The sequence below is a fragment of the Ursus maritimus genome (assembly GCF_017311325.1).
Source record: "Ursus maritimus isolate PB19 chromosome X unlocalized genomic scaffold, ASM1731132v1 scaffold_X1, whole genome shotgun sequence".
NCBI lineage: Eukaryota > Metazoa > Chordata > Mammalia > Carnivora > Ursidae > Ursus > Ursus maritimus.
Window position 1 is genome coordinate 39,524,234 of NW_024423319.1, and position 24,197 is coordinate 39,548,430.

The window sequence follows — 24,197 nt, forward strand, 5'->3', positions numbered from 1 at the left end:
AACATTGGGGTGCATATGGCCCTTCTCTTCACTACGTCTGTATCTTTGGGGTAAACACCCAGTAGTGCAATGGCTGGATCATAGGGTAGCTCAATTTTTAACTTTTTAAGGGACCTCCACACTGTTTTCCAGAGTGGCTGTACCAACTTGCATTCCCACCAACAATGTAGGAGGGATCCCCTTTCTCCACATCCTCTCCAACAATTGTTGTTTCTTGCCTTGTCTATTTTTGCCATTCTAACTGGCGTAAGGTGGTATCTCAGTGTGGTTTTGATTTGAATTTCCTTGATGGCTAATGATTTTGAACATTTTTTCATGTGTCTGTTAGCCATTTGTATGTCTTCATGGGAAAAGTGTCTGTTCATATCTTCTGCCCATTTTTTTTTAAAGATTTTATTTATTTATTTGACAGAGAGACAGCCAGCAAGAGAGGGAACACAGCAGGGGGGAGTGGGAGAGGAAGAAGCAGGCTCCCAGCGGAGGAGCCCGATGTGGGGCTCGATCCCAGAACGCCGGGATCACGCCCTGAGCCGAAGGCAGACGCTTAACGACTGCGCCACCCAGGCGTCCCCTTTTTTTTTTTAAAGTCTTCTGCCCATTTTTTGATTTGTTTATTTGTTTCTCGTGTATTGAGTTTGAGAAGTTCTTTGTAGATCTTGGATACCAGTTCTTTATCTGTAGTGTCATTTGCAAATATATTCTCCCATTCCGTGGGCTGCCTCTAGTTTTTCTGACTGCTTCTTAGCTGTGCAGAAACTTTTAATCTTGATGAAGTCCCATAAATTCATTTTATCTTTTGTTTTCTTGGGTTTTGGGGATGTGTCATGAAAAAGGTTGCTTTGGCCGATGTCGTAGAGGTTGCTGCCTATGTTCTCTTTCTAGAATTTTGATGATTCCTGTCTCACATCGAGGTCTGCCATCCATTTGGAGTTTATTTTTGGTGTATGGTGTGAGAGAGTGGTCGTTTCTCATTCTTTTTGCATGTAGCTGTCCAATTTTCCCAGCACCATTTATTGAAGAGACTGTCTTTTCCCCAATTCTGGGATGTTTTTTTCCTGCTTTATCAAATATTAGTTGCCCAAAGAGCCGAGGGTCCATTTCGGGCTCTCTATTCTGTTCCATTGGTCTATGTGTCTGTTTTTGTGCTGCCAGTACCATGCTGTCTTTTTGTGATCACAGCTTTGTAGTACAGTTCGAAATCTGGGCATTGTATGCTCCCCAGCTTTGTTTTTCCTTTTCAACAGTTCCTTGGCGACTCAAATCTTTTCTGTTTCCATACAAATTTAAGGACTATTTGTTCCAGTTCTTTGAAAAATGTCCTCGGTATTTTGATCGGGATAGCATTGAAAGTGTAGATTGCTCTGGGTAGCATGGACATTTTAACTATGTTAATTCTTCCGATCCATGGTTACGTGGAATATCTTTCCATCTTTTTATGTCTTCCTCAATGTTTTTCAAGAGTGATTTATAGTTTCTAGATTATAGGTCCTTTATGTCTCTGGTTGCTAATTCCAAGGTAACGTATGGTTTTTGGTGCTATTGTAAATGGATGGATTCCCTCTAATTTCTCTTTTCAGTCTCGTTATTCTCGTGTATAGAAATGCAACTGATTTCTGAGCATTGATTTTGTATCCTGCCACAGTACTGAATTGCTCTATAACTTCTAATAGTTTGAGAGTGGCTTCTTTTGGGTTTTCCATATAGACTATCATGTCATCTGCGAAGAGAGACATTTTGACTTCTTCTTTGCCTATTTGAATACCTTTGATCCCTTGTTAAATGGGTCTGGATTGCTGTTGCAAGGACTTCTAGTACTATGTTGAATAATAGTGGCGAGTGGGCATCCTCGTCGAGTTCCTGATCTTAAGGGAAAGGCTTCCAGCTTTTCCCCATTGAGAATAATATTTACAGTAGGTCTTTCATAGATGGCTCTTTTGAGATTGAGAAATGTACCTTCTATTCCTACACTCTGAAGGGTTTTAATCAGGAAAGCGATGCTGTATTTTGTCAAATGCTTTTTTGGCATCGATTGAGAGGATCATATGGTTCCTGAGTCTTTCTTGTTGATATGATGTATCATGCGCTGATTGATTTGCGAATATTGAACCACGCTTGCATCCCAGGTATGAATCCCACTTGACGTGATGATAATCCTTTTAATGTACTGTTGATTCTATTAGCCAGATCTTTGTTGAGGATTTTTGGCGTCCATATTCAGGGGAGATCGGTCTGTAATTCTCCTTTTTGAGGGTCTTTGCCTGTTTGGGGATCAAGGTAATATTGGCCTCATAGAATGAGTTTGGTAGCTTTCCTTCTTGTTTCTATTTTTAAATAGCTTTAGAATAGGTATTATTTCTTCTTTGAATGCTTTGGTAGAATTCCCCAGGAAAACCATCCGGGTCTGGAGAGTTTTGTTCTTTGAAGGTTGTTTATCACTGACTCAATTTCTTCATAATTAATTGGCCTGTTTTAAGGAAATCCAATTTCTTCCGGTTTCAATCTTGGTAGTTTATAGGTTTCCAGGAAAGATTCCAATTCTCTTCCAGATTGCTTAGTTTATTGGCATATAGCTGTTGATAAAATTTCTAATAATCCCTTCCAATTTCAATGGTGCCTCGTCGTGACCTCTCCCTTTTTCATTCATAATTTTTAATAATCTGGGTCCTTTTTCTCTTTTCTTTTTGGATACAAGTGTTGCCAGTGGTTCTGTCAATTTTATTGATTCTCTCCAAGAACCAGCTTCTAGTCTGTTGATCTGCTCTACTGTACTTCTGGTTTCTGCTTGATTGATTTCAGCTCTTAATTTTTGGTCAACTGCTTCCTCGTGCGTGATCTAGCCTGTGTCCTCTGTTGCTGTTCAGCTTTCTTGAGGTGAGAATATAAAAACTGCATTTTGATTTTTTCTATTCTTTTGAGTGAGGCTTGGATGGCTATGTATTTCCCTTAGACTGCCTTTGCAGTATCCCATAGGTTTTGGACTGTTGTATTTTTCATTCTCATTGGTCTCCATAAATTGTTTAATTTTTGATTTTTGATTTCCTGGTTTATCGAGTCATTCCTGAGCAGGATGGTTCTTAGTCTCCAAGTGTTTGAGTTTCTTCCAAATTTTCCTTGTGGTTGAGTTCCAATTTCAGAGCGTTGTGGTCTGAGAATATGCAGGGGATAATTTCAATCTTTTTGGTATCCGGTTGAGACCTGTTTTGTGTCCCAGAACATGGTCTATTCTTGAGAATATTCCATGGGCATTAGAATAGAACGAGTATTGCCTCTGGGGGTGTAGTGTTCTATATATCTATCAGGTCCAATTCAGGTCGAAAGTATGGCATTCAAAGCCTTTGATTCTTTGCTTAGTTTTGCCAGGGTGTTCTGTCTATTTCTGAGAGTGGAGTGTTGAGGTCCCCTACTATTAATGGTATTTTTATCTATATGTCTCTTTATTCTGGTTAGAGTTGGCTTGTGTATCTTGCTGCTCCTGTTGGGGCATATATATTTATAATTGTCATATCCACTTGTGAATACTTCCTTTAAGAATAATATAGTGCCCTTCTGCGTCTCTAACTATAGCTCCTGTAGTTTGAAATCCAATTTATCTGATATGAGAATTGCTACCCCAGCTTTCTTTTGAGGTCCATTTGCGTGAAAGATGGTACTCCATCCTTACTCAGTCTGAATTCATCTTTAGGGTTCGAAATATCTCTTGTAGACAGCAAATGGATGGAGTCATTTCTTTTATCCAATCTGCAACCCTGTTGGCGTTACAGGAGCGTTTAAACCATTTACATTGACACTAAGAACTGAGAGATATGATTTTACATGATGCCATGTTGCCAGTAAAGCCTTTGTTTGTTTATTGGCTGTGACTTTCTGTTCTGTATCACTCTTGGGGCCTTTTTACTTTATAGAACCCCCCTTAATATCTCCTGTAGGGCTGGTTTCGTGATTACTGAAATGGTCAATGACTCTTGAGTGATTCTGGAGGTCTTTATTTCTCCATCAATTCTGGAATACAGCCTTGCTGATAAAGGATCCTTGGCTGCATGTTTTTCTCTGAAAGATCTTAAATATGCTCCCCAACCCTTTCTCTCATTCCAGGTCTGTGTAGACAGGTCTGACGTTATTCTGATGCCTTTGCCCTTGGTACGTGAGAGATTTCTTTGCCCTGGCCGCTTTCAATACTGTATCCTTGATCTAATATTTGCATTGGTAACTAGACGGACGTGGCGTAGGTTTGTCATGGTTGAGCTTGGGAGGGAGTCCTCTCTCTGCCTCTTACACATGAATGTTTGTTTCCTGCGCTAGATTAGGGAAGTTTTCAGCTACAATTTGTTCAAATATCTCTTCTAGACCTCTGTTTTTTTCCACACCTCGGGATGTGCCGATGATTCTAACATTGGATCGTTTCATTGAGTTTCAATCTCCTGTAACCTACATTCGTGGGCTTGGATTTTTTTAAGAGCAGCTCTCTATTTTGGTTTTTTCCTCTGTGTAACCATCCTCCAATTCACTAACCCGTTCCTCTGCTTCTGTGACACTGGCCGGTCAGAGCCTCTAGTTTTGCCTGCATTTGGCTCATAGAATTTTTAATTTCTGTCAGATTCGCTCTCATTTCTGTCCTTAGGATTCTATATTCTCAGTAACCTTTTCGTTAATAGTTTTCAATTCTACTCATCATTTTGACCATCATTACTCTGAATTCCATTTCTGATAATTCTGCGTACATCCCTATCCATTATTTCTGTGGCAGAGGCCACAGACTCACTGTCTTTTCTTTGCTGGGGGGCTCCCTTTTATCATTCTGATGAGGAGAAGTATGGGGGTTGTCCAGAGCCCAAATTATTGACTGGAGTCCCAGGCCGTGCTTGCTGTTTTATAGAGGATCTTAGGGATGTGGGCTTCTTCTTTAAAGATTTTATTTATTTATTTATGTGGCAGCCATAACCCGAGAGAGGGAACGAAGCAGGAGTGGGAGAGGAAGAAGCAGGTCTCCCATGACGGAGGCCCGATGAGGGACTCCTTTCCGGAAGCGCCGGGATCACGCCTGCCGTAGAGACAGGAGCTCAGCACTGCGACCGCAGGCACCCAGGTTGTGGGCTTCTTGATTTTCAGCCTGCCTTCTGGGGGAGGGGCCTGCCACGCGATACTCAGGCAACCCTGTTTGGGTAAGTTCCGCGCCCCTGCAGGGGGATGGGGATGGGCACTCTGAGCCGGTATTTCAGGCTTTTGTTCTCTGGTGGCTTTCCTGGCGGTTCTGTTGTGCCTCTTCTGAGAGTCAGAGCAGCAGCGGCGAATTTCACTGCCTCTGTCACAGAACAGAGGGATTGCCGCCCGTGTTTACCCCAAAGATACAGACGTAGTGAAGAGAAGGGCCATATGCACCCCAATGTTCATAGCAGCAATGTCCACAATAGCTAAATCGTGAAAGGAGCCGAGATGCCCTTCAACAGATGACTGGATTAAGAAGTTGTGGTCCATATATACAATGGAATATTACTCAGCTATCAGAAAGAACGAGTTCTCAACATTTGCTACAACATGGACGTCACTGGAGGAGATAATGCTAGGTGAAATAAGTCAAGCAGAGAAAGACAACTATCATATGATTTCTCTCATCTATGGAACATAAGAACTAGGATGATCGGTAGGGGAAGAAAGGGATAAAGAAAGGGGGGCTAATCAGAAGGGGGAATGAAACATGAGAGACTATGGACTATGAGAAACAAACTGAGGGCCTCAGAGGGGAGGGGCGTGGGGGAATGGGATAGGCTGGTGATGGGTAGTAAGGAGGGCACGTATTGCATGGTGCACTGGGTGTTATACACAACTAATGAATCATCGAGCCTTACATCGGAAACCGGGGATGTACTGTATGGTGACTAACATAATATAATAAAAAATCCTTAAAAAAAAAAAAGAAAGAAAATTTGGAACCTGAATGGAGAAACGTTTTAAGAATGCCCAATTTATTTCATGCACATTTTTCATTTTATGAATGTACAATAGTGATATATTATTAAAATCTATGCCTAAATAAATGTAAAACAACTTTTGATAAGATTAAAATTTAAAAACTAAAAAAAAAAGATATGTAAGATACATACATAGTTCCATCAAAACAAAAGGCTTCTTGTACCTGGTTGTAGTCAACCCCTCTCCACACCCTAATTCCCCATCAACTGCTCTTCTGTTTTATCTTACAGTTTTTCCTTTTTCAGAATGGCATATAAATGCAATTATACAGTATGTAGCCTTTTGAGAATGTCTCTTTTGCCCAACATAATGCATTCAGATTCATCCAAGTTGCTGTAACTATCAATAGTTTGTTATTTTTTATTGCTGAATAGTATTCCATTATGCCAACATGCCATAATTTGTTCATCTATTCACCAGCTGAAGGACAAACGGACTATTTCCAATTCTTGGTCATTATGAACAAAGTTGCTATGAACACTGATCTATAGGTTTTTGCATGAAGTTTCACATTTTTCCTGGATAAATAACTAGGAGTAGGATTGCTGGGTCATGTGGTAAGGGTATGTTTATAGAAATTACCAAACTGTTTTTCTTTCTTTTTAAAGTTATTATTTAAATTCCATTGGTTAACCTACAATGTAATATCAGTTTCAGGTGACAATACAGTGATTCAACACTTCCCTACAACACTTGGTTCTCATCACAAGAGCACTCCTTAGTCCTCATCACCTATTTTACTGATCCCCTCTCCCACCTGCCCTCCAGTAACCATGTTTGTTCTCTATAGCTAAGAGTTTGTTTCTTGATTTGCCTCTCTTTTTAATCCCCACTATGTTCCTTCATTTTGTTTCTTAAATTCCACATGAGTGAAGTAATATGGTATTTGTCTTTCTCTGCCTGACATACTTAGCTTAGCATAATACTCTGTAACTCCATCCATGTCATTGCAAATGTCAAGATTTCATTCTTTTTGATGGCTGAGTAATATGTGTGTGTGTGTGTGTGTGTGTGTGTGTGTGTGTGTGTGTGTGTACACGTATCCTCTTCTTTATTCATCAGTCAATGGACACTAGGGCTGTTTCCATAATTTGGCTATTGTAGATAATGCTGCTATAAACACTGGGGGTGCATGTATCTCTTGGAATTAGTATTTTTGTATTCTTTGGGTAAATACCTAGTAGTGTAATTGCTGGATCATAAGATAGTTCTATTTTTAACCTTTTGAGGAACTTTCATACTGTTTTCCACAGTGGCTACACCAGTTTGCATTCCCATCAGCATCTGTGTGTTCCCTTTCTCCACATCCTCACCAACACCTGTTGTTTCTTGTGTTGTTGATTTTAGCCATTCTGACAGGTGATATGTCATTGTAGTTTTGATTTGTACTTCTCTGATGATGAATGATGTTGAGCATTTTTTCATGTGCCTGGTGGCCATCTATATGTCTTCTTTGGAAAAATGTCTATTCGTGTCTTCTACCCATTTCTTAATTGGATCATATATTTTTTGAGTGTTGAGTTGTATAAGTTCTTTATATATTTTGGATACTAACCTTTTATCCGATATGCCATTTGCAAATATTTTCTCCCAAACTCTTTTTCAAAGTGGCTTTACCATTTGGATTCTAACTAGTAACATATGAGAGTTCTAGTTACTCTGCATCTTTGGCAGCACTTGGTATTGTCAGTTTTCCTTCTCTTTTGAAGGCTATTCTGACAGGATAAGACATGCTATCCTGTAGTTTTGACTTGCATTTCCTTGACTGATTATATTGAGAACCTTTATATGTACTTACTAGCTATTCAGATATCTTCTTTGGTAAAGTATCTGTTCAGATCTTGGGCCCGTATTTCCAAATTTAAATTTGGTTGTTTCCTTATTATTGACTTTTGAGAATTTTTTAAAAAAAGATTTCATTTATTTATTTGAGAGAAAGAGAGAGAGAGAGCAAGAGTGTAGCAGAGGGAAAGGGAGAGGGAGCGGGGAAGAAAGAGGGAGAAGCAGGCTCTCCAGTGAGCAGGGAGCCTGATGTGGGGCTCAATTCCAGGACCCTGGGATCATGACCTGAGCTGAAGGCAGATGCTTAATCAACTGAGTCACCCAGGTGCCCCAACTTTTGAGAATTATTTACATATTCTGACTATAAGAACTTTTTGTCAGATAAATAATATAAAAGTACATTTCATTCTAGTGAGGTCCAATTTATCAATTTTTAAACGTATTTTTGTTTTGGTGTTTTATCTAACAACTCTGCCCAACCTACAATCACAAAGATTTTCTTCTATGCTTTCATCTAAAACAAGGGATGATTAAAGTACTACCCACGGGCTAAATCTGGACTATAGGCATGTTTTTGAAATGCCTGTGAGCGAAGAATGGTTTCTACATTATTAAAGGCTGTTAAAAAAAGAAAAAAAAAAGATCATATGACAGAAACCATAGGTGGCCCATAAAAACTAAAATATTTACTATCGGGCCCTATGTTTGCCTGCCTCTGTTCCAAAGTTTTTTTGTTTTGTTTTTGTTTTTTTTTAATCATTTTTTAGGTCTATGATCCATTCTGAGTTAATTTCTGTACAAGATGTGAAGCATGGTTTTGGGTTTGTCTTCTTTTGTTTTTACACGTGGATGACCAGTTTAGCACCTTTTTTTTTCTTTTTTAGAATGTGTATGTGCAGGGGTGGCGAGGAGGAGCAGAGGGAGAGCGAGAATCTCAAGCCAACTCCCTGCTGAGCATGGAGTCCAGTGCAGGGCTCGATCTCACGACCCTGAGATCATGACCTGAGCTGAAGCCAAGAGCTGGACGCTCAACCAACTGAGCCACCCAGGCGCCCCTAGCACCATTTGTTGAAAAGACTTATTCTATTGAAATTGCCTTGCACCTTTGTCAAAAATCAAATTGTATAGGTCTATTCTTGGGCTCCCTATTATGTTCCATTGATCTATATGTGTCTATCATTTCACATATACCACACTATTTTAATCACTGTGGCTTTACATTAAGCTTGAACTTAAGTACTATGAATCCTCCAACTCTGTACTCTTTCTCAAATTATTTTGGCTATTCTAGGTCCTTTCCCTTTCTAAATAAATTTTTGAATATGAAACTACTGCAGAGTTTTGCTAGGGAACATGCTCAATCTATGAATAAACCTGGAGAAAACTGTTATCTTAACAATATTGAGCCTTCCAACTCATGATCACAAAATATCTTCCCATTTATCTGGATGTTTGATTTCTGTCATAAGTGTTTTATACCTTTCCACATACAGATCCCGTACTTATTTTGTTAGAACTATACCTAAGTACTTCATGTTATTTGATGTTATTTTAAATAATACTGTTTTTGTCTAATTTTCATTTAGTTGTTAGTTGCTAACAGAAATACAATTTACTTTTGTATATTTGCCTTGTATCCTATGACCCTACTAAATTCAATTCTTAGTTCTAGGAATTTTTTTTGTAGAAATTTTCTTTGTAGAAAATCAAGTCATCTATAAAGACAGTTTTATTTCTGCCTTTCCAATCTGTATGCTTTTTACTTCTTTTGGGGAGGAAATTCTGCAATGAGTTTTTTTTTTTTATTTGAACATAGTTAACACACAATGTTACATTAGTTCCAGGTGTACAACATAGTGATTCAACTTCTCTATATGTTATACTATGTTCACCACAAGTGTAGCTATCATCTGTCATCATATTATTTCTATTTCTTGCCTTATAGCATTTCATTGCTTTATAGGACTTACAGTATAATAATGAAAAGAAGTGGTAAGAAGGGACATCTTTGTGCTATTTCACATATTCAGGGAACAGTAGTCAGTCTTTCACTACTAAATATAATGTATAAAATTTTTTGTAAATGTTATCATGCTAAGGAAGTTCTCTTTTATTCCTAATTTTGTGAGAGTACTTTTTCAGAATAAATGTTGAATTCTGCCAAATGATTTTCAGCATCTATTAAGATGTTAATATAGTTGTTTTTTTCTTCAGACTGTTGATAAAGCAAATTACACTGATTTTCAAATCAGCCTTATATTCTGAGGATAAACCTTGCTTGGTGTAGCATATAACCTTTTTTATATATTGTTGAATTTGATTTGCTAATATTTTCTTGAGACTTTATATATATATGCTCCTGAGAGGTATTGGTCTATAACTTTCTTTTCTTATAATGTCATTACCTATTTTTTGTTTTGGCCTCATACAATTGTTGGGAAACAATCTATCCACTTCTATTTTTGGAGAGAGATTGTGTGGAGATCGTGTTATTGTTCCTTTAAATGTTTGTTTGAATTTACCAATGATGCCATCTGGATCTATATAGTTTTCTTTCTTGGTAGGATTTTAACTACATACTAAATTTCTTTATCTATTTCTATTTAGGATTATCTATTTCTTCTCCAGTGAGCTTCAGTAGTTTGTATCTTTTAAGAAACTCATCCATTTCATCTAAGCTGTCAAATTTATAGGCATACAGCTGTTTGTCATACTCCCCTGTTATTCTTTTAATGTCTGTAGGGTCTGTAATGATGTCCCCCCTTTCATTACTAATAATGGTAACATAGGTCTTTTCCCTTTTCTTGGCTGTCCTGGCTAGAGGTATATCTATTTCATCAATCTTTTCAAAGAACCTCATTTGGTCTCATAAAATTTTTCCATTGTTTTTCAGTTTTCAATTTCATTGATATCTGCTCTTATTGATATTTTCCGCTATCTTCTGATTGTCTTTTAATTTTACATTCCTTGTCTAACTTCTTAAGGTGAAAAACTAGATAATTGATTTTGATTGTTTTTTTCTAATAAAAGCTTTTCATATATGAATTTTCTTCTAATCACTTCTTTATCTGCATCCTACAAATTTGATATGTTTTATCTTCATTTTTATTAAATTCAAAATACTTTCTAGTTTCCCTGGTGATTTCCCTTTTGATTCATGGGTTATTTAAAGTGTTTTGGTTATTTATTTATTTGAGACCATTTACTCAATACTCCCTCTTCCTGATATTGATAACTCAGTATCAATTTACTCAATACTAACTTTTAAGGATCTATTCTTCCCCTACTAATTGATGACATTTCTGTGAAATGTCAAGTTGCTGTATACACATGAGTGTGTGTGTGTGTGTGTGTTCTGCATATACATGTTTTTTAACTCTGCTATATTGGTCTACTTGTCTGTTCCAGCACTGGTTCATAATGCTGTAATTACAAAGATACTGAAATATATTTTAGTATATGTTTGGTAAATGTTAAGTTCCAGAATCAGTTATGTCAAGTGCTTCCAAAAAACTCCTACTTGAATTCTCATTGAAAATGCATTATATTTAGGCAAATTTGGAAAGAGCTGACATCGTTCAGCCTTCCCATGCACACATATGATTCATCAACCAATTAATTTTACTGTTTTTCAAGTTATTAATAATAGAGTTTTAATTTTTCCACAAATACATTAGGCATATTTTATTAATTTCTGGATATAACATAGATTTTTTTGCAAATTATATTTTTTTCAGTATTTCTGAAATGTGCCATTCTCTGTGTCACAATACTTTTTTGCATGTTATTCCTGCTACCTGGAACATCCTTCTAGGATAGAGCTCAATTTTCACCTCCCACAGTAGCCTCCCAAAGTACCTTAGATGAAGCCCTGAACAAAAGTAACATATGAGGCAAACTGAATGTTTCCAAAGTCATCTTCTTTTTTCTTTTTTGTTTAATGTGACTCTAATGTTGAGTCTTAAGCACATCTTCATCCTCATATCATTCTTTCCTGATGGGTATTAGCCTAATTAATTTATTATTGGTCACTATTTTGCTTTCAAAGTGCTCTATCAATCTCTCCTATTAGGAAAGATTACTAGGTTCTAATGCCCAGCCACTGGTATAAGTGTGTCTGGTAGGTGAACTTTATTGTGAGCAGCTTACTGAGTTCTGACTGTGGTTTAGTGACTCAAAATATTAGTGACACATTTTCACAAAAGTTTCAGATGAAATAACCACTATCATAGTGATACCACCTAGATTTTCTTACAGTAGTCAGAGAACAGACTCTATGCCTTTGTGTTCCTAGTGACTCAAGCAGTACCTGGTACAGAATAAGAACATAATGTTTGAGGAATGAAGGAATTACATGGCAGGATATCCTAAATTCTTTTTCTTCTACCACCTTAAGAACTGTACTGGGGCTTTAATATTTGAGAATGATTCTTATTAGGATATGGGGATCCTATACTTCCTTTCAAAGATTAGGAAAATAAATGCCTATTAAGACACTAATGTTGAAAATAGGCTTTGGGGACACCTGGGTGGCTCAGTTGGTTAAGCGTTTGCCTTCAGTTCAGGTTGTGATCCCAGGGTCCTGAGACCGAGTCCCTCATTGGGCTCCTTGCCCAAAAGGGAGCCTGCTTCTCCCTCTGCCTGCCACTCCCCCTGCTTGTATGCTCTCTCTTGCTCACTCGCTCTTTGGCAAATAAATAAATAAAGTCTTAAAAAAAATAAAATAGGCTTCAACCCATTTCTTCCTAACCCATGTCAAGGACATTTTAATAAACAAAGTATCACGAGTGAGCAATTTCCATATAGAGACTGTTTGCCACATAGCTTATCATTTGGAATGTCTCTATCTGCAATTTTTGGGGTCATGTGTCTAAGCTGGGGTAGATAATTGGTGGGAAACACAACGTGTAACCTTGAGTGTTACAGTTTACAGCTGGCCAGAACTGTTTACTTGAAGACAGATAGGTATTTTTAAAAGAACTTATCTAAGAAGAATTTGTATTGGGCTAGTGTGGGGCTTTTGCTGGCAGAATCTAGGCTGGCTAAATTGGGTTATGATGTCATATTGCTTTAATGGGAATCAATCCAACATGCTTTAGGAGTACAGAGCTGTTCAGATTATTCTCTGGGGGTCAAAATATTGACCAGGAAAGTCCCATTCCTTGGAAACCAGTAAGGAAAAAACAATTGTCAAACCAGCAAGGCTAATTCTATTCCTTTTTTTTTTTTAAAAGATTTTATTTATTTATTTGACAGAGATAGAGACAGCCAGCGAGAGAGGGAACACAAGCAGGGGGAGTGGGATAGGAAGAAGCAGGCTCATAGCAGAGGAGCCTGATGTGGGGCTCGATCCCAGAACGCCGGGATCACGCCCTGAGCCGAAGGCAGACGCTTAACCACTGTGCCACCCAGACGCCCCCTAATTCTATTCCTATCTGTAATTAGGGAAATCAGATTTAAGGGGGTAGAAAAAACCAATGGAGAACTGAGCAAGGGACATGAGCAGTTCACAGGAAAAATATGTCCCTTAAGCATATGAAAAGATGTTCAATTTTATTCATAATGATGGAAATACAAATTTAAACTACCCTGAGAATAAAGGCAAAGGATATAGTATATCCAAAGAAATATTTTAAAAGAACAAACTTGGAGGACTTACATTACCTGACATCAAGTCTTATTATAAAGCTACAGTAATATAAACAGTTGGTACTGTCTTAAGGATAGTAAAATAGATAAGTAGATATTAGATAAGTAGAATTGACAGCACAAAATAGACCTACACATATATATAGCCATCTGATTTCTGACACAGATGCCAAAGTAATCCAATGGGAGGGAACTATTTTGAACAAATAATGTTTAATAAAATTACTGGAGGTGGATGATAGTCTTAAACATAAATGCTAAAATTATAAAATTTATAAAATAAAACAGAATATCTTTGTAACTTTATATAAAGAACAGATAAATGAAACATCAATAACTAAAACTTTCATTCATTAAAATACACTGATAAAAAATGAATAGGCAAACCAGATAGGGATAAAGTACTCATAAACATATATTTCACAAAAGATCAGTATACAGAATATATAAAGATCGCTTCCAGCTTAACAATTAAAACAGAAACAACCCATATTTTAAAATGGGAAAAATATTCGAACGTGTAAATAATCCACCAGTACACGTAAAAGAGCTCAACATCATTAGTCATCAGGGAAATGAAAACTAAGACCAAAATATGTTACCAACACACCTACAAAACTCAAAAATGAAAAGACTGATTAACACCAAATGTTGGAGAGAATGTGGAACAACTGAAACTTTCATACCATATTGGTATGAGTTTAAAATGGTACAAGCATTTTGGAAAAAGGTCTAGTAGCTTCTCATGTAATTAACATACACCTACCTTATGACCAACAATTCTACTCTTAGGTATTTAACCAAGCAAAATGAAAGCACATATCCACAAAAGGATTTGTGAAAGAATGTTCATAACAGCTTCACTCATAATAGCCAAAAACTTAACATAGTCCAGGTGTCCATCAACAGAGAATGGGTAAATAAGCTTTGGTATATTTATACAATGAAATACTCAATAACAACAAATAAAAACTCTTAATAAACACAACAACGTGAATGGACCTCAAAAACAATATCCTGAGTGAAAGAAGCCTTACAAAGAATGTACCCTCTGTGTGATTCCATATGGGGTTTTAGAACAGGTAGAATTAATTTGCAAGGAAAATTCATAACTGTACAGTTGCCACTGTGGATGTTGCTGTGTGGACTGAGAAAAGGAGCAAAAGGGAAAGTTCTGGGATTATATCTTGATAGGGGTTTAGTTACACAGGTGCATGCATTTGTCAAAATCCAGCAAATGCCTCTGTAAGATAGATGCATCTTACTTAATGTGAATGTTATGCCAAAAGGAAAAAAAATCATAGAATTATAGTTACAATATACATGCTAAAATATTTAGGGAAAAGTGTACTGCTGTTACAATTTACTGTGAAATGCATCAAAAAATAAGTCAATTTTTTAAAGAAAGGGATGAATTGATATGTGACAAGTCATGTATAGTAAAATGAGGATAATAGAATATCAATAATGGGTATATAGTAATCACTGAAATTTTTTTCTACTTTGCTGTTTATATGAAATTTAAAAAAATAAAATGTTGGCAGAGATAAAATGTTAACTGTGGAATCTTGATGCCACGTGGATATAGGAGTTTTCACTGCACAGTTTTTAATTTTCTGTGTGTTTGAAAATTTTCACAATAAAATGTTTAAAAAACTATACTGATACCTACTTCTATCAGATTGGCAAAAATTAAAGTTTATCAACATATTCACTTAGCAAGACTGTGGAGAAACAAGTACACTCTTTGCTGGTAGGAGTGTATGGTGCAAACGGAGAGTAATCTGACAATATCTAGAGATGCATTTAGCCTTTAATTCAGAAAATCTATTTTCATTACTCTATTCTACTATTACACCTGTACACATATGAAATAACATGCATGCAAGACAATTCACTGTGACATTATTTCTAATAAGAAAAGATTGTCAAAAACCCAATCTAGCCACTAGCAACTGGTAGAATAAGCTATGGTAAACCCAAGCAATTTAATACTAGGTAGCTATTTTTTAAAAATCAAGATTTCGATGTACTGACATAAGGTGATCTCTAGGATATAAAATTAAGTAAAATAATTAATGTGCAAAAAGTCAAAAGGTAGTACTCTATTTTTTCAGAAAGTTAGGAAATACAAATATATATTTTTATTGGCTTATATTTGTATGAAGGAACACTAGAAGGATAAATAACTCAAAAACTGGCTACATATGGGATGGGGAAAGCAGAGTGGATGGAGAGGGGGTAAAAGGAAGACTTCTCAGTGCTACTTTTATACATATATGATTGAATCATCTATTCAATGAAATAAAATGCAAAAAACATCAATGAAAGATAAAAGAAAAGCAGTGACAGAGTGGGAGCATAGGCTTTCAGTTAATTGGACCTATCACCCACAAACTTCCCCAACAGTTTCAATTTCTATAAAAGTTAAAAGCAAATTGAAAAGTAGCAATAATTTCTATACCTTTTGGTCCAGGGAGCCCATCCAAGCCAGTGCGTCCTGGAAGACCTGGAGGTCCTGGGAAACCACGATCCCCTTTTGGACCAAGTGTTCCTTTGAAACCTGGGAGTCCTGGGGGTCCAGGTGGCCCAGGCAGCCCAAGTCCAGGTTCTCCCTTTAGCATACACATGAGAAAACACAACAAAACCTCCCATGATTTTCTTGGTGTTTATTGTTTACCATGGAGAATTTAAAGCAGAAATTACAAGTTAATACCTTTTTTTCCCTATGGGGGAGGGAATAGAATAACTAAATGAAAAATAATTGGCATACTGGAGAGAACATCTGGAAGGATGAGAAACAAATTAAAGGATTTGGTTTCAGGACAAGAAAGAGATAACTGAGAGAGCATGAGATTAAAGAACCCAAGTGACGAAATGTGATTACAGACTGAGTATTAGATAATTATCTTAAATTTGACCAAGTGTGATAATGACAATGTGGTTTTTGTATGAAATGTCCATTTATTTTGAGATGAATACTGAAGTATTTATAGGTGAAATAATATGATTTTGAGATTTGAGTTAAAATATTTTGGCAAAGATAAAAGGAATAGATGAAGCAAATATAATGAAATCTTGATCATTTGGAATCTGAGTAATGGATATATGAAATTTCACTGTATTATTCTTTTTACTTTGGTGTTCATTTGAAAGGTTCATAATAAAATAAGAACAATTAGACAATAGAGAAGTGGTTTCTCATGAGAGCTGGGGTCATGGTCAGTTGTTCTTCCCACGGAAGAAATAGCAATGATGTAAACACAAAAAGTTTAAATTAATTAAATACAGAGAAAATACAGAAACAGTCAGGATAATTATACACCACAGCAGTTTGGTGAAGGTTGACTAAAGAGAATTTTAGATTAGCTAAGATATAATAAAAAGAATGGAAAGTAACTCAAACACAGTATTTATTATTATTATTATTATTATTATATTACCATTATTACTAAGCTAATAACAGTGGCTTGCATTATGTATGTGGGATGGAATTGAGACTGGAAAACAGTATGGGAAGTTCTTGACATGCTATTCAACAAATCTTCACACAGGCATGGACAGATGTTAAATGGTATGCTGATACTACAGAGAAGTACAGGGGGAGCTGATGATTGTATTTTCTCATCTAATCTCATTTCATCAGATAACCTTTCACTCTAAAACAGTTTCAGAAACTTTCTGTTTGCTTCAAATATGACCTCTTGGACAACAAAAGACTGACTGTTTTGGGTTAAACATGGGGCTTGAAGTCATGACCTGAGATCAAGACCTGAGCTGAGATCAAGAGTTAGACGCTTAACTGACTGAGCCACCTAGGCGCCCCAGGTTAAATATTTTTAAGTGAAAATATAATCAGCTAACTTTATTTATATAGTGAAGGCTTGGGATAATAATGTCTATATCAAATCAGAGAGTTAGGGCTAATAGGAGAAATATGAAAAGTGGAAAGAATAAATTAAAATATGCCAGACCTTCTGTCCTGGAAAGCCTGGTGGCCCAGAAGGCCCTTCTAGACCAATTCTTCCAGGTGTCCCAGGTGCTCCTGGCGGTCCTGGAATTCCAGGAAAACCTGTGAAATGATTAGTCATTTTTTAATCTCCAAAGAGAAGACACTTTAAGAAAGATACCCAAACTTCCAAACCCACATTTTTACCCTGTCCAATCATGCATAGTGACTACAGTGAGATGTCAAAAGTACACTGATATTCTACATGACTACTCAGGATCAAGCTTTATGAATACTTAATATTCCCTGGATCAATCACATTATGGTCCTGCCATTTTCATATAGAGCTAATGTGTATGGAAGATATACTCCTCTAAAGGAAAATGAGAGTTAGTACTAATGAGATAGAACTAAACATAAGGAACGATTCCCACACAAACATGCAGAAAACTTCTATTCTGCTTATATCTGGATATAGTATGATAAAACGCCTACCATAAAATTCTGGAAATGAGCGAGAAACAATTATAAATATTATACACAAGTATACACATAAAGTCAAATCTGACTCTTTTGAAGTCATTTAGTATAAATGAGTAAGGCCATGTTTAAGTACTGTTCTCAGACCAATGTGCATGCTTGCCATTCATGAGAATAAATTCTAGGAGAAAAAAAGCAGAACTGAAGCAATAGGCCTAAAAACTTTCAGTAAATCAAGAGAATATGATTTAGGATAAAACATTACTTGGATACATATGTGTAATAAATATGTTTTCTGCTTAATACAATCCATTCATTCAACAAGTATCTACTGAGTGCTTACTATGTGCCAGGAACTTTTCTAAGCCCTGAAAATACAATGGTGAACACAAAAGACAATAATTCTGTAATTTTAAAAGCTTATATATCATTTTTACATATCTATGATTTAGATGTTTTCTTGTCTGGACTGTTTTAGATAAAGACAATAAAATTATATTGCATACATGCTGTGACTTTTCACTTACATTATTTATGGCACCTAGAAAAGAGGCACAGTTAACGTATTTTATTTGTTGAGGGAACTATATCAAAGAATAATGTCATACTAACTAGTCTGCCTGCTGCCCAGTGCTACATACCTTTGGGACCAGGTGGTCCAGGAAGCCCAATTCCAGGGATACCTGGTTCTCCTTTACTACCAGGTATTCCTGGCAAGCCTGGCTGGCCGGGAAGTCCAGGGTCACCTATGGAGAAACAGCAGTTTTTTGAAAGGGATACTTTGAAAGAAAGAAGCCAGTAAGTGTTAAAGACATGGCCAAATAAATTCCTCACATACCTGGAAGACCTACTTCACCATCTCTGCCTGGGTTACCAGGCAGGCCAGGCTTCCCTGGCTGGGTTATGGTCTGACCTGGATCACCTTTAGGACCTTAGAACAAGAGGGAATAAACACTGAATGAGAAGTGTTCACTTGACTAAAGATCTCCTTTAATTAGAAGCAAAACAAGAGAGTATCTATAATCTTTTGAAAATCCACACTAACAAGAACCCACAAGAAAAATAACCCCATATTATATATTCAAGGAATATACCAAACAGAAGGATAAACTTTCAAAAAAGTAGATGACAGTTTTAAGAGCTTCCAGGATTGAAGATGGCATCTATAAAAATATCTTTAAATGTAGGTCAAAAGAGCCTAACAAAACTCAAACTGCAGTAAACGAGAAATATTCTTTTTGGTTAACTAATGGTTTTATGTGTGTGAAGTCCAAGTATACCTACTTCTCATTAATTAAAATAAGGACTTGAAATAGGCTCAGGACAAAGGTGGATCTCTAAAACCTGACATAAAAAGCACTAACCATGAGAGAAAAGATTGATACATTTCATTACATTCAAATTGATTTCTGTTGATTAAAGATACCATATAGAGAGTGAAAATGGCAAGCCATAGTGAGAAAATTTTGCAGAATAGATAACTAATACACAGAATATATATATTTAAAAAATCCTAAATCAGTAAGAAAAAGAAACAATCCAGTAGAAAAATGGTCGAAAAAACACTTGAATGGGAATTTCAGAAATGGAAATTGAAACAGTCAATAAACATATGAAAAGGTGCTAAACTTTAATCAGGGGAATGTAAAATAAAACTGTCATGAGATACATCACACTCAGCAAAGTGACAAAAATGTAAAAAGTCTGACCATACAAAATGTTTATGAGGATGTAGAACAACAAGAAATCTCCAATACTGCTGATGAAATTGGCACAATTGCTTTGAACATTATCTAGTAAAGCTGAAGATGCATTTATTCTATGCTTTGAGCATGCTCATCTTACATATATACCCTAGCCCAGGGATTAGCAAAGTTTTTCTTTTTTTTTTTTTAAAGATTTTATTTATTTATTTGACAGAGAGAGAGAGACAGCCAGCGAGAGAGGCAACACAAGCAGGGGGAGTGGGAAAGGAAGAAGCAGGCTCCCAGCGGAGCAGGGAGCCCAATGCGGGGCTTGATCCCAGAACCCTGGGATCACGCCCTGAGCCGAAGGCAGACGCTTAACGACTGAGCCACCCAGGTGCCCCTGGCAAAATTTTTCTGTAAAGGACCAGACAGTAAAAACTTTAGGCTTTGTGGGCCATATGGTCTCAGTAGCAAGTATTCAACTCTGCAAAATGTTGAGTCTATGTGTAGGAGTGCAAAAGCAACCACAGACAATAGTGAATAGGTGCAGATGTGTTCAAATAAGTTTCATTTATGACAACAAGGCCAGATTTGAATGCTGTGCCGTAGTTTGTTGACCTTGCCTCAGAGAAGTATGTGCACACGTACACCAGAATATATATATACAAGGATGCACACAGAAACATTCATAATACACCTGAACTATAAATAACCCCACTGTCCATCAACAATAGAATGGATAAATCAACTGTCACACACACACACACACACTCTCTCTTTCTCTCTCTCTCATACACACACACACACACACACACACACACACAATGGGATACTATACAGCAATGAAAATGAATGTACTCTAGCTATACACAAAGTCAATATAAAGAATACTTACCATATGATTCCATTATTATGAAGTTCAGAAAGAAGCATAATTAAAGTACTTTGTTTAGGGATCCATATCTAGGTGATAAAACTAGGGGGCAAATGGAAGGAAATTATGCTTCCTTCAGGACAGTAGTTACGTCTGGAGAAATGGAAGGGGATTATGATCAGAAAAGGACAGAGAGAGGAAGATAGGGGTTTCTAGGATGATGGCAATCTTCTCTTTGTTGACATGTGTGGTAGGTACATGTGTTTCCATTATAATTGTTAAACTTTATGTACCATGTACTTAAAAACAACAAACAACAATAACAATGAAGACAGTCAGAAGAAATTTAAAGAGGGGATCTCCCCCCCTTTAGAGAAAACACATACACTGTGCTCCCTTGCTAAGGAGCTCTGAAAAGCCCAAATATAATGGCCAGGGAAGCAAATCTCTCATTAAAGGAAGCCAAGAATAGCCAAAAGATAATCCATCTCTGCTTTTAAGCGCCAAATTAAAAACAAAATAACCATAGTAAACTCACCTGGTATTCCTGGCTGGCCTGGATTTCCTGCCACACCTTGTATGCCTTTTTCACCTACCGGGCCTGGAGGGCCAAAACCCACAGGGCCCATAGGCCCCCTATTCCCTGGGAGACCTGGCAAGCCTGGATTCCCAGGGGGACCTCTTTCACCCTTAAAAGCAATTCCACCCTGAAAAGGGAAAAAATTAATACAGAAACATATAGATACAGGTTGGTATGTTGGTATTACTGAATACAACTAAAGAAATGATACAGCCATAAGTAGTTCTTCTTAAAAGCAGTATAAGTGTATGTTATCAAGGGATGGGATGTGTGATCATTCCACTTATTCATTAATTCCTTCAACAAATATTTTTTAGCTCCTACTATGTGTCAGAGGCTGGTGATACAGCAAAGAACAATAATAGGCAAAAATCTCTGCCTTCATAAAGCTTACATTCTAGCAATAAGTCAAGAAGTTTGTAGTCTAGGTAACAAATGGCCATCAACTCACACTAACCTCTAAATTTACTATATATAAAACCAAATTACACTTCTGTTCTCAGGTCCAAATAAACCCAAAGATATGTAGTATAAGAGAAGGGGAACGTTACACTGACCCATAAGCATCTTAACCTCCCACCCACCTATTCACAGCCAATATTACTCAATATAGTAATGGGTTAAGAAGATAAAACAACTGAGAGAAAAGAGTGGTAAAGAACCCCTACAATGTCAATAACAATGTACCATTACTACATACATTTACTTTCTTTTAAGCACTAATTGGTTATTCATCATAGCATCAGGCCCATCCTAGGAAATATCCCTAAGTAATAATTTGACATTACAGAACCAAGAATATCAAACCAACTCACAGGTTCTCCTTTGGGGCCAGGAAGCCCTGGCAGTCCATCCTGTCCAGGGGTACCGGGTAAACCAGGAAGCCCAGGGGCTCCTGGGGAACCCAACTCTCCCTTGTCACCCTTCATTCCTGGAAAAGTGAGGATGTCACCAGGATCACCTTTAGATCCAGGAAAGCCTGGAGGACCTGGAGCTCCTGGTATGCCCTGAGGGAAGAAAAAGAAAGAAGGGAAAAAGAAAAGAAAAAATCAGTTTCTTTTTTTTCCAACACATTTCTCTCTCCGGTTTATCCTATCAACCCACCCAATAACATTTAGTGTACAAAGCTAAGAACAAAGTGAGGCATGTGAGTCAGGGAGAGTCAAGGAATCAAAAACAACACAAATTAATAGAAGAACTAAATTTATTTTATTATGTATATCCACAAGAGAAAACCAAAGTGTAAATGGATTTCTTCTAGTTTTTTTTTTTGTTGTTGTTCTATAATATACTCAAAACTTACTGTTAATCCTTTGGGACCGGTTAGACCAGCATGTCCTTTTTCTCCCTTCTGTCCAGGGAAACCAAGAGATCCTAATACATGCACATACACACACACACACACACACACACACACAATAATGTGAACTTTGACCCTGAGCCCCTGACAAAGCTCATATAAAAATCATCAAGTCAGGAAGTCAAGTTTTAAAATAACAACCCCATTCAATCACATTTAATAAGTCACATTTTTATTTTCCTATTTTATGCTCTCAAAATGAGCAAATCATCCTTTCTTTTAGGTGAATCTATACAATATTGTATCCTTAGGTGTTTCCAACTACAAAGCCTCTCAGAGCTCACAGCTACCAATTGCTAGGCACAGAGGTGCTAAGGCTCCTATAACCATCCTATTGCCAAGTGGAGAAAGAGATAAGGACACAGTCTGAATATCTTTCTTTGTTCTGACCTACACAAACTTCCCAGATCCTTAATGAGTCTTTTCTTTGGTTCACCACTTCACAAAATCTGGTTTATGAGAAACATTTGGTGCTCAAATACTAGAGGAAATATTACTAAAGAAGTGGTTCTCAAAATGGATCCCTCAAGCAGCTGTATCAGCATTACCTGGGTACTGGTTAGAAATGCTAATTCTTGGGCCCCCACCCCAGATCTACTGAATCAGAAAATTTGGGGATGAGACCCAGCAATATGGGTTTTTAACAAGTCCTCCAGGTAACACCGATGTACTCCCAAGTTTGAAAACCGCTGGACTAGAGGTACAAGGCTAGATTATTAATTTCCAGTGGCAGCTATAAGACCGGCTAAAAATCTATTTCCAAGTGCTAAATGAATTGGTTCCTTTGGCAGACATACTAGACAGAAAGGGAAGAAATCTGTCTACTCTCAGCCCTGACACAAACATAAAGTGTGATTTCAAGAGAATAAAATATTGGGATATCCCAAGAGGCAGTTGAGAGAGAGTTGTGGGTCTGATGGATAGCAAATACAACTTTGATTGGAAACAGGGAAGGAGGAGTTATATATATAGAAAGAGGAATATGGGCAGTTGGTTTCCAAACTACAGTAGAAGCCCTGTCCCTTGATGACAACACGTGATATATCCCCAAAGACTAGAAGCTCTGCCACTGGAAACTAAACTCAGGGGCCAGACATTATGAGCTTTTTCCCCAGATTTTTGGAAGAAAGAAGTGTGACTCTGTATGAGTTATTTTCCTCACTATATGGAAAACAGGGAAGATATTTTTCTTGGAATAATATTGTCAAAAGTCTTTAATGGAAAGTATTGGTAGCTTCAGTTATTAGAAACAAGAGCATAATTTATTTCGTTGCAGAGAGAGGCATTTCATATTTAATTATTTATGGATATGAGAGACTTGCTATAAAATGAGAAACTGGCATCATTATAAAACTGAGCTCACTAAAATCTAGCCAAGAAATATTTTTAAAAGGTTGCCCTGAGGCAGAATGTTTTACCTGGAGGACCTGGAAGACCAGGCAGACCAGGTTGACCTGGAGGCCCTGAAACACCAGTTCCAATACAGTTGAAGCAGGTGTCACCTTTGTCACCTAGAGAAAAGCATATTGAGAAACGAATTTTACTCAAAGGGGTATATCTCTTTTAGATAGGTTCTAAAGAAATTAGCACCAAGGGACAAAATTCCTACCCAACAGTGTAGTTTAGAGAAGCCTGTATTAGAATAAACTCATTTGATAAATATTTGCCAAGTGCCTATTATTTGCCAAGTGCCTATTATTTGCCAAGTACTGGTTCCAGGTGTCTATGATATACTGGTAAACAAAACAGACAAAACAGGCAAAACAAACAAAACAGGCAAAAATTCATTTTGTTCACATTCTACCAGTGGAAAAGGTTAATGAACAATGAAGGTAACAAATTATTAACATATATATATATATATATAT

At 37.0% G+C, this 24,197-nt stretch overlaps 1 protein-coding gene across 1 annotated transcript in view; it reads right to left on the bottom strand.

Moving 5' to 3' along the window:
• The window catches only part of COL4A5 (collagen type IV alpha 5 chain), a 252,110-nt gene that overhangs the window by 66,764 nt on the left and 161,149 nt on the right, over positions 1-24,197 (bottom strand). The window contains exons 22-29 of the mRNA XM_040627518.1: positions 23,748-23,840; positions 22,273-22,343; positions 21,785-21,976; positions 20,928-21,096; positions 18,666-18,758; positions 18,469-18,573; positions 17,373-17,470; positions 15,863-16,013 (exon numbers count right to left, since the gene is read on the bottom strand). Coding sequence (XP_040483452.1) covers positions 15,863-16,013; positions 17,373-17,470; positions 18,469-18,573; positions 18,666-18,758; positions 20,928-21,096; positions 21,785-21,976; positions 22,273-22,343; positions 23,748-23,840 — 972 coding nt within the window. The remainder of the gene's footprint in view (positions 1-15,862; positions 16,014-17,372; positions 17,471-18,468; positions 18,574-18,665; positions 18,759-20,927; positions 21,097-21,784; positions 21,977-22,272; positions 22,344-23,747; positions 23,841-24,197) is intronic.